An 18927-nucleotide genomic window follows, 5' to 3' on the forward strand; every position below is an offset into this window, starting at 1 on the left:
AACTATAGCACAAATCATGTTCTTGGAATGGTTTGAGGCTAATAAGACATTCCCAGAGGCAAGAAAGATGACTTATGCTGAGATGCCAACGAAATTTGTGTGGAAGAAACAACTACGAAAATGGCAGCCAAGGAAAAAAGGATTCGCAATAGGAAGGATTTTTTACGTCCCACCTGCCACTGGGGAAATTTTTTATTTAAGATGTTTGTTGAATAAAGTTCGTGGTCCTACATCTTTTGCTGATATAAAAATTGTGAATGGTGTGCAATATGATTCATTCCGAGATGTGTGTTATACTAGAGGCTTAGTTGATGATGACAAAGAATATATAGACGCAATAGAGGAAGCAAGTCAGTGGGCTTCTGGAGATAAGTTGAGGAGATTATTTGTTACACTATTAATGACCAGCTGTACAGGTAAACCTGAAGCTGTGTGGGATGCCGTGTGGCAACATTTGTCTGAAGATGCACAATATCAAGTTCGGAAACAATTGCAAAATTCAGGTAGACAAATTATTCTAGCTATTTCTTTTGCAATTTATTTTCAGTTATTTTTAAAATAACGTAATAAAGCAAAACACATTGGTTTTGTATTAATTTAATGGTTCAAATCACTGCAGATTCTGTGTTGAATGACTCTCGGAAGATGAATTTTGCTTTGGTTGAGATTGAAAAATTATTATCAATGATGGGAAAGAGTCTTAGGGACTTTCCAGAAATGCCAGTTGCAGATTTTGAGAATTATAATGTAATATCAAATAGGTTGATACAAGAAGAATTGACATATGATCGTGTTGCTCAGGAGAAAGAGAATAATGAATTGGTTAGTCAACTGACAGATGAGCAAAAGGTAATATACGAGGAGGTGTTAACAGATATTGAAAGCAAAGCTGGTGGATTTTTCTTCGTTTATGGATATGCTGGTACTGGTAAGACCTTCTTGTAGAGAGCACTTTCATCCGCTTTAAGGCGGAAGGGTGAAATTGTTCTAAATGTTGCATCTAGCGGCATAGCTTCTTTTCTGCTACCAGGTGGTCGGACAGCACATTCTAGGTTAGCAATACATATATCTGTTAATGAAGATTCCACTTGCAACATAAGACAAGGCACCCCGTTGGCTGAGCTTATTATGCAAAGCAAGTTGATAATATGGGATGAAGCTCCAATGATGCACAAGTTCTGCTTTGAAGCCTTAGACAGAACTATGCGTGATTTATTGCGCTCCACAAATCCAAGAAGCTGTGAAATGACATTTGGTGGTAAAACAGTTGTTTTAGGTGGCGATTTTAGACAAATTCTTCCGGTTATTCCAAAGGGCACAAGGCAAGATATTGTTGGATCGAGCATAAATTCCTCATACCTTTGGAGATCATGCAAAGTATTTAGGCTAACAAAAAATCTACGCCTAAGAAGTGTAAAATCGCGACTAGAGGCCAACGGGATTGAAGAGTTTGCAAACTGGATAGCAGATATAGGTGACAGGAAAATTGGGAATACAATGGATGGTGACGCAGAGATAACAATTCCAGATAAGTTTCTGCTTAAATGTGATGATGATACTATTTCTACGATTGTTGATAGCATTTTCCCGTTGTTTAGAAGCGCTAATGGTGATTTATCATACCTTAAGGATAGTGCCATATTGGCTCCAACATTGGATGTGGTAGATATCATTAACCAATACATGAATGATCAAAATCCATGTGAGTGTAGGACTTATTTGAGTTGTGATTCAGTTTGCAAGTCAGATTCTAATGCAGATATGTTAGCGGATTTGCAAACTCCAGAATTCTTGAATGGTCTGCGGTGTTCTGGTGTACCTAATCATGCATTGACTTTGAAAATTGGGTCACCCGTTATGCTCTTGAGAAATATTGATCACACTCTTGGCTTATGCAATGGTACAAGATTGATTGTAACAAGGTTAGCTGATCACGTGTTGGAAGCAAAAATAATGGGCGGTACAAATGCAGGTACTACAGTTTTGATTCCAAGAATGTCACTAACACCATCAGATCCAAGATTGCCTTTCAAATTCCAACGAAAGCAATTTCCTTTGATGTTATCATATGCCATGACAATAAATAAAAGTCAAGGACAAACGCTCTCAAGAGTGGGATTGTTTTTAAAAAGACCAGTCTTTAACCATGGGCAAATGTACGTAGCTGTTTCAAGAGTCAGTAACCCTACGGGTTTAAAAGTATTGATTTGCGGAGAAGATGTAACATGTCTTAGTAAGACAACAAATGTTGTGTACAAAGAAGTCGTCAACAATGTTTAATCAATTTTCAATTTTGTGGGGATTTTTAATTTATTACATTTCTTAAGCTTTAGTACATACTGTATATTACATAAAATATACATATGGCCGTGCATCGCACGGGTGCAACTACTAGTTTATTTTAGTGACAATATAATCAATCTCTTATATATTATCTTGCCCGATATAATATTACATTTAATATTGCATTGATATACTTTGAATTACTTATTTAAAAATAATTATTGGGCATTATTCTACACGTAAAATAACTAGAAATTTAATAAGAGTAATAAAGTGACGTACATACTTTTCATCAACAATAATGAAATCATTGTCTTTTTTTTAATTTACATTCGTTGTTGAGACAGATTGTTTTGAGAGTTTGTCAAATGACAATTGTTACAATTCCTTCTTTCTAACTTTCACCCTCTAATTGTTACAATTCCTGTCAATAGAATATGATAATAAATAATTCAAAATATATAGTTACAATAGATATTGTTATAATAATATAGTAAAAATTAACTTACAATTTTTTTTAGAACTTTTCATGCATTGATAAAATTCTAATGTGTAAACTTATTCAATTGGAGCCAGTGGGATGTCAACATTGTCAATTCGTTAGAAATGGTCCTACTGTTTTAGAGTCCAAGTATAATTGTATTTATGATCAACAACTTTGTAATTAGGTCGCGCAGGCATGACAATGATGTAAGAACCATTTTGTCAGATAAAAAAAGTAATAGTATAACATTTATAAAGTAATGTACAATTGTACCATTATAAAAATATATACAAAAAATATCAATATCATAACAACCTAAATCATACCAATAATGCAAAAGTATAATTGAAATATTAAATTTTGTTCTGATATAAATAATCAAAAGAAGATTAATTAAACGATGACGAAAGAAGAAAAATATCAACAACAAAAAAAAAAAACTAATAAAAAAATTTCATGTCAACAATATTATTACTTGTAACTTGTAAAAAGTTCTAGACAATTTTTTTTTTTTTTTATGGTTTATAGCTTTAAATATCACTTATTCAAGATTATGGTGCAACATGAATAATCAAGAATGGTTCATGGTACATGATGACACTTTAGCCTTGTTTTTTTCATCTAAGTTTAATAAAATTATCTCCAAGACACGTGCATATGTCATTTTCAGCCTAAAATTGTAAAAGATAAGGTAAAAAATCCATTCAGATAAGGTAAGAAATAAAATCATAAGATTTAAAGCACTTCTAAAGAGTGCATAATGTCACCAATGAGCCTGATCCATCACAGAGAATATGCACTTAGCAATACATGTTAACAAAAACTGTTTAGACAATCAATCAAAAAATCTGATGCACTATGCAATGCATATTGTCCAGCAATTATGATTATCCGTTAACTTTTTCGTTAATTTCTGTTAGTTCACCGTTAACTTACTCATTGATTTCAATAAGAAAGGTCTTAGGTTCGAATCTCATCCCAATCAAAATTGGCATAATTAGTACTCTATTTTACTTTTATTAAATTAAAATAATAATTTAGTAGCTACAACAAAAAAATAATACATATGCATTTCTTTAATTTAGAATTATGTGTCTACAATGTCTTTATTCAAAAAAAGTATTCATTATCAATAAATTAAATAAGAGAAATAATTTCATTAGTTATATTGTATTTATTTTTCTCCAATATAAAAATTCTTTACATTCAAATTCATCAATTGCTTATATTCGCTACATTGTCCCTACAATGTCTTTATTAAAAAAAATTATTCATTATCAATAAATTAATTAAGAGAAATAATTTTATTAGTTATATTGTCTTTATATTTCTCCAATGTAAAATTTCTTTACATTTAAATTCATCAATTGATTATATTCACTACATTGTCTATTATCTTTTTTTTTGTGCACTATTTTTAATTAAATATCAAAGTTAAAATACAAAATAATGATATATATTTATTTACCAAGTATTTTATTAATACCATGAAAAAATAAAAAAAAAAGTATAATTAATAAAGCCAATCATATTAACTACTTGAGAGATTTGTTGACAAATGGATTATTCAAATCACACAACAAATTGAAGTGAGAATTACCTCGGAATGTCCTTGTTTGACAATCAGTAGTTAACGGTTAGCGTTAGCGGATTATATTAGAGAATTATATATCAACGGTTGGTAAAAAGATATTTGAAAAAATTAGCTGTTTAGATTAACATGTAAAATGACCTAAGGGTATACATATATTTAATAATAATAATAATAATAATAATAATAATAATAATAATAATAATAATAATAATAATAATAATAATAATAATAATTGTTTTAAAAAATAAAAAAATAAAAAAATATAATTAAGTCAATCATATTAACTACTTTTGGGATTTATTGACACAAAGACTATTCATATCACACAACAAATTGAAGAGGGAAACTATCTCGCAATGTCCTTGTTTGACAATCAGTAGTTAGCTCTTCAATATTAGTATATATTTAATATTTTATGCGTTAATTTTTATTTGGTCTCTCTTATGTCCCATATTTGGTTTCAACCATACCTATACAATTATTTTATTGTGTTGGTCCCAAAAAATGTAAGGTGAAAGTCTAGAAGGGGGGGGGGGGGGGGGGTGAATAAACTTTCAAACTTTTTCGCACAGCACAACAATTGCTAAGCCAGAGAGAAACCAAAACTCTTAACTAGATTGTTAGAGTATGGTGCACAGCGGAAATAAATAAAGATAAAGTGTGTGTGAGATTGTGATAGTATATCTCGTGAGAAGCAGGTAAAGAGTAGTAAGTAAAGAAAGCAGTAAAGAACACAAGACAATTATAGTGGTTCGGAGGAGGGGTAATCCTCCTACTCCATTGCTCTTATATTATCTCCAAGAGCAATTCACTATATCCACCACTTCTTGGTTCCAAGATACAATGAATTCCGTGATCTAGTGCTTTGATCACCAAGCCCGCACTAATCACGCCCAGTGACACCACACTGCTGCTTCGGGTTTCACGTCTCTACGCTACTATCCCAGGATTTCACGACTCCGCGTTACTTTCCCCCCGTCTTCCACACTCCGGTAGAAACGTATCCCGTGATCTAGTGTTTTGATCACAAAGCCCGCACTATCACGCCCAGTGCCTCCGACACTGCTGCTTCGGATCTCACAGCTCCGTGTGACAATCCAGGATTTCACAGCTCCGTGCTACTTTCCTCCCTTCCTTGTTTTGCTTCAAAACAAGTTTTGTCTTGCTTCCAACTTCGAGACTCTGTAGTTGATCTTCAATGATGCACTTAGTCTCTTTGATGAAGATGTAACACTCTTTGAAAGATTTCTTTTTGAACGCTCTGAGTGTTTTCTCTCTTTGAATGTATCAAGTAAAGCACTTGATTTTTATGCTCTGTTTAGCTCTGCTTTTAGAACTCTCTGAATATTTCTCTTTAAGCTCTTAGAGTTCTTTCTCACTTTTTCTCACTTGAAGATTTCTTTTGGTATGCTCTGTACCAAATGAGATTTTTGCTCTTTGTTCTCTTATTTCGTGAGCTCGTGATCTTCAAGTCTTCATATCTTCATCATTTTATAGCTCGTAATGAGAATCTGCCCGTTGGAAAAAGACGATCTCATTTTTGAATTCTTGTATCTTTTGTCAAAGATCTTATCTTATCTTCTGGCAAAGTGTCAGAAAAGATAAGCTAGCCGTTGGTAGAGCTTCAACTTCATGCAAATGAGTTCCCAAACTTCATCTGATATTCCTTTAGTTTTCTCACATTTCTTGGGAATATCTGGGTCTCAGTTTTGTGTAGAATAGCTTCTCTGATCAGCTCTGAAGTGGTTCTTGGGATTTAAATACTTCAAAAATATTCTTCAATTTAATCCCATACTAGTTAGACTAGTATTTTTCCTTGTGAGAATATTTTTACTGTAACTTTTTCTTCATCTTCTTCATTCTCACGTCTGGGTGTCCTCAGACTTCAAACTGGCTTTGAACTTCCCCCCGATTTGAATTTCTCCTTTGTAATTGACACCCAATTGCAATTGACTTGTAATTGGCACCCAAATTGAATTTTTCCATTGTAATTGGCACTCAATTGACTTTGAATTGTAATTGGCTCCCAATCTACTCCTAGTGCTTCAATTGCTTCCCAATTTGAATTGAATTTCTCCATTGTAATTGGCACCCAATTGACTTTGACTTGTAATTGGCTCCCAATCTACTTCATTGCTTCCCAATTTGAATCATTTGACTTTGACTTCGAAATTGGCTCCCAGACTTCTCCTGGTATTGAATTTCATCTCTATTCAATTGCTTCCCAATGTCTTCTTTTAATTGGTCCTCAATTTGAAATTGCATCACATACTACAACTTGAATTGACTTCCAATTTCAATTTTACATTGGCTTCCCAACGTCTTCTTTTAATTGGTCCCCAATTCTTCTTTTAATTAGTCCTCCGATTTGAAATTGCATCCCATACTACAACTTGAATTGGCTCCCAATTTCAATTTTACATTGGCTCCCAACTTGAATTGATGGCTCCCAACTTGAATTGATTCCCATGTGAAACTAGCTCCCAATTTCAATTGGTCCCCAATTTGAAATTGCATCCCATACTACAACTTGAATTGGCTCCCAATTTCAATTTTACATTGGCTCCCAACTTGAATTGATTCCCATGTGAAACTAGCTCCCAATTTCAATTGCTCTGAAATCGGCTCCCAATTGCTTTAAAGTATATTAAGACAAGATTATAGTGAAATTGCTTCTGCTTTAAAGTATATTAAGGCAAGATTATAGTGAAATTGCTTCCGCATAATAAATCAAGCATCTTACACTTCGTCCGTACGGTCTATTAGTTAAATCTCCAATATTCTTTGATGTACTTCTTTCTTTCCATAGATGCTTGATCTCTAAGTCAAATTCATGCAATCTTCCAATCTTAATTTTTTTTCACGAAAATTTTTATGGGAATTCCTTTTTGAGTAGTAGCGACGTGAAACTCATATCATTCATGCATCTTCATCTGTTTTTCTCTTTTGCAAATTAAATAATTTCCCGATCATGGTCTAAGACTTTACTAGACCTATAAAATAAAATTGGGGGTTCTACAAATACGGCATATCAAAACCATTACACTTTATTCATAACATATTGACAATTTTATAATCAATCTTGACTATATTGTCTTGCATTTGTAAACTCAGAATTGCATATTTTTTGATGAGAAATAGGAAAAAAAAAAAAAAGAATTGTCTATTTAAATAGGCAAATTTAACATTCAATTATCTATGCATGAACAATTCCAATATAATCTTGCCTTAATATACTTTAAAGTAGGCAATTTATATCCTACACCACGACGCGCGTTGCACTATGCGCCCAGATGCAAAACGACGTCGTTTTAATTTTTTTTTTTTTTTTTTTTTGAAATTTCCCGCCCCAGTGAATGGCAGTAGTTTTTTCTTTAAAAAAAAAACCCGCTGTTCAAGAATGTACATAATGTTATACTAGAATACACATAATTGTATACATGAATGTACATAATTATATAACAAAATATACATACTCTTTTTAAAAGATAATACACATAATCTAACATAATACATAATAAACATAAACTTTTAACATAATACACATCAACTATTAACATAATACACACAAATTTTCTGATTTGGATGTACATAATTGTATAAAAAGAATGTACATAATTGTATAAAAAATATACATAACTGTATAAACCAATACACATAACTGTATGAACAAATACACATAATCCCAGCAACTTCCTACCGCGCCTCCCAAAACGACGTCGTTTTGGGAGGCGCGCGACGCACAGTGCTATGTGTGCCGTGGTGTAGGGTATAACGATTGTTTAAAGTACTTATTAAAAAAAAATATTAGGCATTATCCAAATCGCATAAAAAACTAGTATATATATTTAAAGAAGATAGCGGTTTTGAAAAATAGCGTATTATTTAAAATTTGATACACTACACCGGCGCCTAATTTCTCTGCCCTTTGCTCCGAAACGTAGAAAACCCTATCGAAAACCCTGATTTTGCGAACGAGTTATCACAAAATTCAAACTTTTGAGCGAAAAATGTACGGATCGGAGGCAGGTACCGAAGATGTTGAGCGAACAGCTTTCAGGAAAGCAGAGAAGAAGTACAAATTGTACTACGATAACGGTAGAAAGTGCGACTTCTTAATTCGTCTTGCATATTTGGGATTCTGTTTATTTATTAATATTTTTTTCCTAATTATTCACACTGTGATCTAGGAAAAAACAGCCGAGGCCTGTGGATTTATCAGAAGTGCTGGACTTCAAGTCTATTTCAGAGCGTTATGCTCAGAGTGCTGAGCTTCCAGCAGGAATTTCTAAGCTTCAATGCGATTTTGATCGACCTGTGTTCTGCTTGGAAAGCCATCCTGGTATCCTGATTTTTTATTTTTTGCTATTTAGTTTTAGCAATTTTCATTTTTTTATTGGTATAATCTTCTATTCAGTATGATATATAAAGAACACAAAAAATATAGAAGATATTTTTAATATAACAAATCTAATTTATTGGTGCTGTTCCATCATGTTATTGAAATTTTGGGGTTGGAATTTGTAAATGGATATTTTCAAGATTCTATTTGCAGTATAATTATCACTCTTATATGTGCTTCAGTGAAATTTTAGGTCCTAGTAGAGATAATGATTGATTGTATTTTCAAACCAGGGAGTACTGATCTAAGGTGGTGATTCTCTGGATTGACATAAGTTGCATGTAGGATTTGCCTTTCAACTTTGATTGTGCTTAAAAAAATTTATAATTTCTGTGTGCAGGGTTTTATTTCATTCCTGGTGCATTAACCATTGAGGAACAGTGTCAATGGATAAAGGATAGTTTAACTAGCTTTCCTCAGCCTCCTAATAGAACAAATCACAACGTAATTTATGGACCTATAAAAGACTTATTTGTTTCTGCAAAACAAGGCAAGGTTTTAGTCGAAGAGGGGCCATCACATCAAAGAAATGGTACTGATTCTAATAATGATCCGAGCACAGCAGCTGCTCCTTCTTGGAAATTTTCTGATGTACAGAGTTTCTCATCGAGAGGAGAAGTATGCAAATCAGTGCCAGCCTCTGTTTTGCTTCGTAAATTACGGTGGAGCACTCTAGGCTTGCAGTTTGACTGGTCCAAGGTCTTGTTGATATTCTTCTTTTGAATTCTAATGGATTGCTTTTAATTTGCTTACCCAGTTTGGATGAGCTTGTTCTCATAACATATTTGAAGCGGCTTTTTAGAAGCCATTTCATATGCCAAACCCATCTTCAGATTATTTGAAGGACCTAATCGAAAGTGCTTAATTGCTTATCATAAAGCACTTTTAGAAGCTTTTTATCCAAACTGGCTGTGTCTTTTTATTAAGGTTTTCTTATTGGTAATTAATGCACAGTGAGTACTGGATTACAAAAGAAAAAAAAATTATCCAAATGAGTGTATGCGTGGAATGTGTGTGGCATGCTCTTTAAAAGAGACTAAGTAAACTAAAACCTATAAATTATACCATGACATGATACAGGTAACACCATAATCTTATATTTGTAATAGTGTTTCCATTATCAAAAGTTACATCTGTTGGGTGTTGGCTTTTAACTCTGAATTAGTTTTCTTGTGCGATATTGCAGAGGAGCTACAATGTTTCTTTACCTCATAACAAAATACCGGATGATCTTTGTCAGCTTTCTACAAAATTGGCAGCTCCTGCTATGCCTTCCGGTGAAGACTTCCAGCCTGAAGCAGCAATAGTCAATTACTTTGGTCAAGGTATACATTACAACTTAACATCTATATAGACCTTAGAAATTTGAATGATATTTCATCTCGAAATTTTCATTCCAGGTCTTAATTGGGCTCACATTCTTTGTTTCCAGACCTGCCTAATTCAAATTCTGAGCATTTTTTCAACTAGTTCTGATTTTATTTCACTATTCTCACTTGATTGTGTGATTTGTCCGTATGACTGTATTTGACAGACTTAACTTCCTCATACTCCTCTTTAGGTGACATGCTTGGTGGCCACCTTGATGACATGGAAAAGGATTGGAGCAAACCTATTGTGAGCATGAGGTGCTACACTTGTTTATCTCTTACCCTCTTACTTCCATGCAATGGTATTTGAAACCAAATGTAAGACACTGCTTATGCTAATGCTGGACTTGTTCTTTACTGTTCTCAGTTTGGGGTGCAAAGCTATTTTCCTTATAGGGGGTAATTCTAGGGAACATACACCCTTTGCAATGTTCTTGCGCAGTGGTGATGTTATTCTTATGGCAGGAGCTGCAAGGGAATGCTTCCATGGTTAGAATTTTTTAACTTTTAAATTTTATTTGTTATTACTTAATCGAATGTTCTATTTGTTGTACATGAAGGAAATGGAAATTAGTAATATTTGATAAGCAATTGCCGTAGAAAACCCCTGTACATATTGTCACCAGCAGTTGCCAAAATTACTGATCTTTCACAGTGGAATGATCATTTTTGCGATTTTTTCTATTGATGGTTTGCATTGGTCACTTCTTATTGTCACTGGAAACTGGATAAGTTTAACCATCTCTAAGTTTTGTAGGCGTTCCCAGGATCTTCACTGATAAGGAACATGCTGAAATATCAGAACTCGAGTTACACTTTTCTGATGAAGATGACTCTTTCTTGGAATATGTGAGGGCTTCCAGAGTAAACATCAATATCAGACAAGTATTTTGATGATTTCATAATTTCTGGATCACCATATTCTGAGGGACAAGCAGCATAACCTTCATCTCAAGAGCTAAGAAGCAGAGAGTTCTTAAGCCCTGGACAAGCTGCTGTGCAAAGATTGTATTTTTTATTTTTCCCAATCACCAGTATGGCCAGTTTTGACTCACGATTATCAGAGAGGATCTCACTGTGTTGCACTTGATTTTATATATTATTATAGAGCAAATTACACTTTTGGTCCTATGACTATAGGGGGGCGTGTTAATTTCAGTCCATGACTTTTAAAACTAATAATTTAGTCCTTTAACTATGTTTTTTTTAACAGATTTGTTCTTTCCGGCCAAATCACCGGTGGAAATTGACCGGAAAAATTTAAACCTTTTTAAAATTTTCATCTATGAGGGTAAAATGGTCAGTTCATCCTCATTTCTTCTTCTTCCTTGCTGCGCCTGCTTTCATTCCACAGACCTTTCAAAAATACGAACTAAGTGGTCTCAATGCAATTAGGAAATAATGCACAACAAGGAAACAACCATAGAAATAGCCCATGACTGTAAAAAAGCACACGACATCCCACTTACCACGGTGAGCCCACCTCTGCGCCGACCGCCGCTTAGCAGAAACCCGAGAAGCAAATCCAGCCGCCGCCACACCCAACGCATCACGAACCGCCAGAGGGAGGAGTGCACCTGATCGACCGCCGCTTGAACTTCCCAGACGACGCCGTGAAGCGGTCTGAACCTACCGAACCCGGAGTCGACGACAAAAACGGATACCCGGACGCCCTCCTCTTCGATCGACGACTGCCAGTCGACCTAGCCATCACTAGCAACTAGTCGCAAGAACCACGGGCGAGGAAGATGAGATCACACCACAATGAAGAAGAAGAAATGAGGATGAACTGACCATTTTATCCTCATAAATAAAAAAATTTAAAAGGTTTAAATTTTTCCGGTCAATTTCCACCGGTGATTTGGCCGGAAGGACCAAATCTGTTAAAAAAAACATAGTTAAAGGACTAAATTGTTAGTTTTAAAAAGAGTTAATACCCAAAATGGTCCCTCGACTATGCCATAATTACCAATTTGGTCCTCAACTACCATTCTTACCCAATTAAGTCCTCAACTATGTAACTTTTACTTAATTAAGTCCTCAACTATACAATTCTTACCCAATTTAGTCCTCAACTATATAATTTTTACCCAATTTAGTCCTCTGTATTAATTTGACTGTTTGTTGACTGTCAAAAGTCGGGATAAAATTATAATTTTACAAGATTTCTCCTTCCTCTCCATTTAGCAGCGCCAAACCATGCAGCAATACACTCCGATCAGATTTCGATCGCCAAAAAATCGTTGGAAATCAAATTCATGGGCTATCCGATGCATAACCACTACTTCGATACTGACAGGTTTAGAACCCAACCGGAGCTTATTGCTACATGGTTTGGCGCTGCTAAATGAGGAGGAAGGAGAAAACTTGTAAAATTACAACTTTATTTCCACTTTTGACAATCAACAAACAGTCAAATTGACAAAGGACTAAATTGGGTAAAAATTGTATAGTTGAGGACTTAATTGGATAAGAATGATAGTCGAGGACTAAATTGGTAATTACGACATAATCGAGGGACTATTTTAGATATTAACTCTTTTAAAAATCACGGACTGAAATTAACATGCCCCTATAGTTATAGGACCAAAAGTCTAATTTGCTCTATTATTATATCAAAAGATTGCCTTTTTTTTTTCATTTTAAAAATTATAATCCTGAGTTTTACATATTACCTTCACAGAGGCTCTGTAGATTTTGGAGCAAGATAAAAATGTAATTTTTTTTTTTTTTTGGGTATGCCTGCGATAGGAGTTCACGCCCTGCCTAAGTGATCCTCTGAGTCATCGCCCTTCCAGCATCTGCCTGTCGGGGGTCCTCCAGAATCGTAGTTCCTGATCTCGTATTTTGCCCAAGGTTCGCCAACCAGTTTGCACATTTATTCTCTTTTCGAAACACATGCGAGACTAAAAATGTACTCTAAAATAACAAATGTACTCTTAGAATAGACTATATAACAATTGGAAAATGATATACTTTACAGAGCAACAGAGAACTGGGAAAAGTTGGGATTGTAAATAAAGAGTCTTACAGTAGTAGAACATGGAAGGTTCAGAAATTAAGATTAAAAAAGGAAAAATTGTAATTTATGCCTCTTCCAAATATGTCAATTATCAATGTCACTCCATGTTTATTAGTGGTGTAAATGTTACTTCTCAATTTTTAAAACGTGACATATTGCCCCTCTCCTAATAGGAAGAAGGAGAAATATTGTTGTCAGTGGAAGGAGAACAAACGAAGAAAGAAAAATGGAAGAAAACAAAATGTGATTTTTGAAGAGGGAAAACGGCGAGTAACCACATTTATACCACTAATAATTCAGGAGAGGGGTAATATATCTCACATTTTTAAAATTGAGAAGCAACATTTACACCACTAATAATTTAGGAGTAACACTGATAATTGACATTTGTGAGATACATAAATTACAATTTTTCCTTTTATAAAACAAAATAATGTGGAGAGTGGAATTTGAACTCACACCCTTTCGGACCAAAACCTTAATCTGGCACCTTAGATCAACTCGGTTATCTCCACATGCTAATGCTTTATGATATATACTCCTTCCATCGCATTTTATGTGTCTGGTTCGTTTAACAAGGCTTGAGTGAAATTATTTCTAATTCAAATTTTCATAATATTAAGTTTAGTATTAGTATAGAAAATTTATGTATTTAGAAACTACACTAAAAGTACTATTAAACACAAAAACAATCAAATTTAAAAATGAGTAAAAAAAACTTGAGAAAATAAATAAAAATAAAGATTTGGTTTGACTAATAAATAATAAGTAGGACAGATAAAATGGAACGAGTACTATTTTGTAATAAATGTTTTAGTAAGTTTCCAACATATCTCTATACACCTTCTCAAACGAATGCTGCCAATGTTTGGAGGGGTTTTAGATAGTGATGACAATCTTAACCTGAAATTATAGACTGGTAAAATGTGTAGCAATGTAGCATAACCTAAAAGGTTAATAATTAAAAAAAAAAAAATTGACAATTGTTGTGAATAATAACAATAACAACACTAATATTATGAAGTAGAAGGGGAACATCAGTACGGATGAGAGAGTTGAGAGAATATGATTAGCTTTTCATATATTCTACATGTACAAGATCATAGTGGAAAGGGGTATTTATAGTGTTGAGATTTAGGAGATAATAAATATTAAATTTGCATAAGATGGACAGGTAGCAAAGCTAGTCTAGTTGGTAGCTGAGGAGGTAGCATTGCTCTGTCATGCTTGAGGTCCTGAGCTCCATTCCCTGCAGTTGCTTCTCGGAACTTGCAATCAGCTTTTTGGAGAATTGTGAACCGCCATATAGTGTAACAAAGAGAAGACTTAGCAGCAAGTATAACTTATGGTCGAAGTAGTTGGGTGGAGAAGACTTCATCTTTTATACACAAGGTCAAGGGTTCAAAACTCAACTTGGACATTCACATTTCTTTTTGTTTCATAACAACAATGATTTATTTTATTGTAAGAATATTCAAAATAGACAGAAAGTGGGAAGAAAAGCCAGTCATCTTCTCATTCATGGTTAGAATTCTTATACAAAGGTATCACCAAATATAAAGTAATTACAATACATATAAAATGTAGTAATCTATCAATTACAACTACTACCATATATATAATAATGTTCATAATAATAATATTTATAACACTCCCCCTTGGATATTATTTGACATGATCCTGTCTTGTAAAAACTTGCTAGGAAAACCTTGTGAGAAAAACCTAGACAATAGAAATATACATATATATTCATGCCTCGTTAAAAACTTTACTAGGAAAACCTCGTTGGAAAAACCTAGTTGAAGAAAAGAGTACATGATATTTGTAAGAACATATACTGTATTGATTGCCTCATTAAAAACCTTAACTTAAGAAAACCCTGTGGGAAAAACTTAGTTAAGGGAAAAAGAGTACAATCATAAGCCTTCAAGGCATAATCGGCGTAATCTTCAGGATTTTGGGATTTGTCTACTTAAGCAATTATTTTGCAATATTTTCCCATTTATGTTACTATATCATACTCATGCCTTGTTAAAAACTTCACTAGAAAACGCAGTGGGAAAAAGTAGTTGAGGAAAAGAGTGCATGATGTATGTTTATCCTTGTTTTAGATTAGCTGCCTCATTAAAAACCTTAGATTTAAGGAAAAAATCCCGTAGGGAAAAACTTAACTAAGGAAAATAGTACAGTCGTTCGTCATCTAAGACCCAATCTTCAGGATTGATTCATGTGAAATGATACTCCCCCTCAAGATAACAATCTTTAATTCCCATACATTAAATTTCCAAACTGTATAGAGGGATTTTGTAAATAAATATATACAACTGTCATTTTAATGAATAATCTCGTGACTCTTCTGGAGTTCACGTGGTATAATATTGATATCATAATATCTAGTCAAAAGGATTTCATTATATATCTTTTTATCATTTGTGCAACACAATCTTTATTGACCCTTTACGGAACAACGTGGGTAAATATAGTACAACCAATTTTGGGACTTGGCATTATGGGGATACAAAAATAATAGCCAGTACCCAAGTAGCCCATTGTATATTGGTTTGTCTAAGTATCCAATCAAAATCATATATTGGATAACTGGTGTATAAAAATTTCTTCAAAGAAAAACTCGATCTTCAAGTCGAGATAATACTTGGCTTTCCCAAGCTTTTGTTTCAAAATCTTCGTCTTTATATATGGGCTGACATCATCAAGCCTTTATATATTTCATTGATGTTTTCCACCATCAATATTGACTTAGATAATAAATGATAAATAAGTTCATTATCAACTCTTTATCGAGCACACAATGGTACATATTATTCCTTCAATGAGGATATTAACTCCATTCGCAACCCTTTAAAGAATAAATATAATGACACTTAAATTCTCATTTCGGGAATTATAAATCCATCAGAGATTTCTCAAAATATTTAATGTGCGATTTTCACCTTTTCTCATTTTGAAAACCTATAATCCTTCGGGGACTTTTGAATTTAATATTAGTTGCATATCTAATTTATTATTCTGCCAATGATGTAGCGGAACTTAATGTCATTTATCGTGGGAAAATATGTTTGATTAAAATCAATCAAGCGTATCTGCGTGAACCCATAAGACTACAAACTCACTTTATATCATATCACCTCATTATTCTTATTTCTCTTTCATGCACACACCCACTTGTAACCTTCGGGGTTAACTCTCAACGGTGTATTGTTATAAAGAGAATTATTAATAATTAGCGAGTCGAGCTATGCCTTAATTGCTCCTTTATACGTTAAATAGTCGTGGCACTTCCGGTGCATAACTCTGGATCCAGATTATCATACAATGGAGCAATTTGTACAGGCTATTGTGTTGTCGACAACTATAATACTTGCATAAATCTCTCCCATATTTATAATTGTTAATGACAATATTTAAGTCAACTAGATTCTAGACATTGACCAAAACTTATTCAGATCACATCTGGTTGTCCTGCATCCCTAGTATTATGTTTGTTTGGTGCACCTATAAATTGACTGGGTTTTTCGTCATCTGGACGAACATCTCCAAGATATAATTATTCAAAGTATATCGAGAGTGACAATGTTTATTTACTAGATATAGTATAATGATTCTTATCTCTTACACCGATAGATCTCCTACACTTCTGGCATCAAGGAGTATCGATAGATATATTTGGTCCAAATTTGGGGATGGTATATAGACCTAGTCACTCTTTTATGTTCAGTAACTGAGGACACATAAACACTTAACTAATACACAGAATTCATGTTCATAATATCGTGTTTATGTGTATGTGTATTATGAACACGAATTCTGTGCATTATAAACATAAATTTTGTGCATTATGAAGTCAAATTCTGTGTATTAGACCAGGGTTCACGAAATAATTATTTCCAACTTTCACCTCTATGGCCAGCTGTCCATGCGGGCGGGTCCACGATTAGGTGCGACATACACCATTAGGTATGTATAAATGCACCACACAGTGTTCAAAAATACACCATTATGTATGGTGCAATTTTTGGCATTTCATTCTGGTGTACTCTCGAACACTGTATGGTGCATTTATGCATACCTAATGATGTATGCCGCACTGACCGCACGGGAAGACCTGTTTTCACAAGAACCAATATATATATATATATATATATATATATATATATATATATATATATATATATATATATATATATATATATATATATATATATATATATATATATATATATATATATATATATAGAGGAAGGTTCAAGTGCGGCAGTGCGCTTAGGTGCGGCGGTGCGGTTAAATGTAGGCCATTAGATTAGATAAATTCAACGAATCACATTCATCCAGGCTTTTCCGATATTTTCGCGCACGTTCTCACACTACGCGAACTCCAAGGTTAAAGTCGTCATTGGGCACCTGAATAGATCAAATCATAGTGTTGTGTGTTTTATGTTCGTTATTGGTGCATTATTAACCTTACTGTGGTGTATTTGAGGATTCGTGTTGGTGCCAAGTTTAGGTGCGCCCGCGCCTTCCCATGCGGTCAGTGCGGGTGCACTAATAGTTATACAAATATACACCATCCATGTTAGAAAATGCACACCAAAAAAATATGTCACAAATTAGATATGCATCACCAGAACACACCATTAGGTATGAATAAAAGCACCACACAGTGTTCAGAAATACATCATTGGGGTGGTGAGTTATATGGTGTATTTTTTGAGTGTGTTGTGTGTTTTTTGGTGTATTTGTGCATTTCATTGTGGTGCTTTTTCCTAACACTATTGGTGTCTTTTGTTAACACTGTTGGTGTATTCTGAGAAGCGGCCGATATAAATGACCACTACAATTACCATAACACCCCCCACTTATCAGGACGCGCTTAAATCTTTAAATCTTCAGAAATTAGCCGCTGCCGTTAGATTAAGCAAAATGGACGATGCTGATATAACCGCACCGCCGCACCTAAAGCCACTGCCGCATTTGAGCGCTAATCTATATATATATATATATATATATATATATATATATATATATATATATATATATATATATATATATATATATATATATATATATATATATATATGAAGGAAAACAATGTACCTTAAGACAGAAAATCATGCACCTAAAGCTTTAGGCCGACGCACTTAAGTTTCAACAACTGACGCACCTTAAGCACACAAACCACGCGCCTAAAGTTATAGATCGACACACTTAAGTTTTCAACACTTGATGTACCTTAAGCCACACAGTACAAAAACCACTCACCTTAAGCACAAAAATCACACACCTTATATATATATATATATATATATATATATATATATATATATATATATATATATATATATATATATATAGGCGGGTTCAGGTGCGGCAGTGTTTTACGGTGCGGTTATTTCTTTCGGTGCGGCAACACCAATAGTTCACCAAATATGCACCATCAACGTTAGGAAATACACCACACAAAACAGAGTAAACAGAGCAATGCATCACCAAACACACACCATTTGGTGTGAGTAAAAACACCATACACTGTTCGGAAATACACCATTGGTGAGTTATATGGTGTGTTTTTTTGAGTCTGTGGTGTATTTTGTGATGTTTTATTACATTTCATTGGGGTGTGTTTTTATTACACTGTTGGTGCATATTGTTAACACTGTTGGTGTATTCTGGAATTTGACCGCACCGCCGCACCGTAAGACCCCGCCGCATATGAGCGCTCTTCTATATATATATATATATATATATATATATATA

The 18927-nt window shown here is 33.9% G+C and overlaps 2 protein-coding genes across 2 annotated transcripts; both read left to right on the plus strand.

The window, feature by feature from the left end:
- The first annotated feature begins 16 nt into the window (after positions 1 to 16).
- LOC109147104 lies at positions 17 to 2977 on the plus strand. Its single transcript, XM_019294752.1, has 4 exons — positions 17 to 503; positions 620 to 928; positions 1031 to 1972; positions 2952 to 2977. The coding sequence occupies exons 1-4, from the start codon at positions 17 to 19 to the stop codon at positions 2975 to 2977; spliced, it is 1764 nt and encodes a 587-aa protein (XP_019150297.1).
- Positions 2978 to 8229: 5252 nt separating this feature from the next.
- Positions 8230 to 11240, plus strand: LOC109147095 (alpha-ketoglutarate-dependent dioxygenase alkB). Its single transcript, XM_019294740.1, has 7 exons — positions 8230 to 8466; positions 8552 to 8703; positions 9104 to 9462; positions 9950 to 10088; positions 10325 to 10391; positions 10501 to 10622; positions 10891 to 11240. The coding sequence occupies exons 1-7, from the start codon at positions 8372 to 8374 to the stop codon at positions 11025 to 11027; spliced, it is 1071 nt and encodes a 356-aa protein (XP_019150285.1). The 5' UTR covers positions 8230 to 8371; the 3' UTR covers positions 11028 to 11240.
- The last annotated feature ends 7687 nt before the right edge of the window (positions 11241 to 18927 follow it).

Source organism: Ipomoea nil, unplaced genomic scaffold (genome assembly GCF_001879475.1).
Source record: "Ipomoea nil cultivar Tokyo-kokei standard unplaced genomic scaffold, Asagao_1.1 scaffold1977, whole genome shotgun sequence".
NCBI lineage: Eukaryota > Viridiplantae > Streptophyta > Magnoliopsida > Solanales > Convolvulaceae > Ipomoea > Ipomoea nil.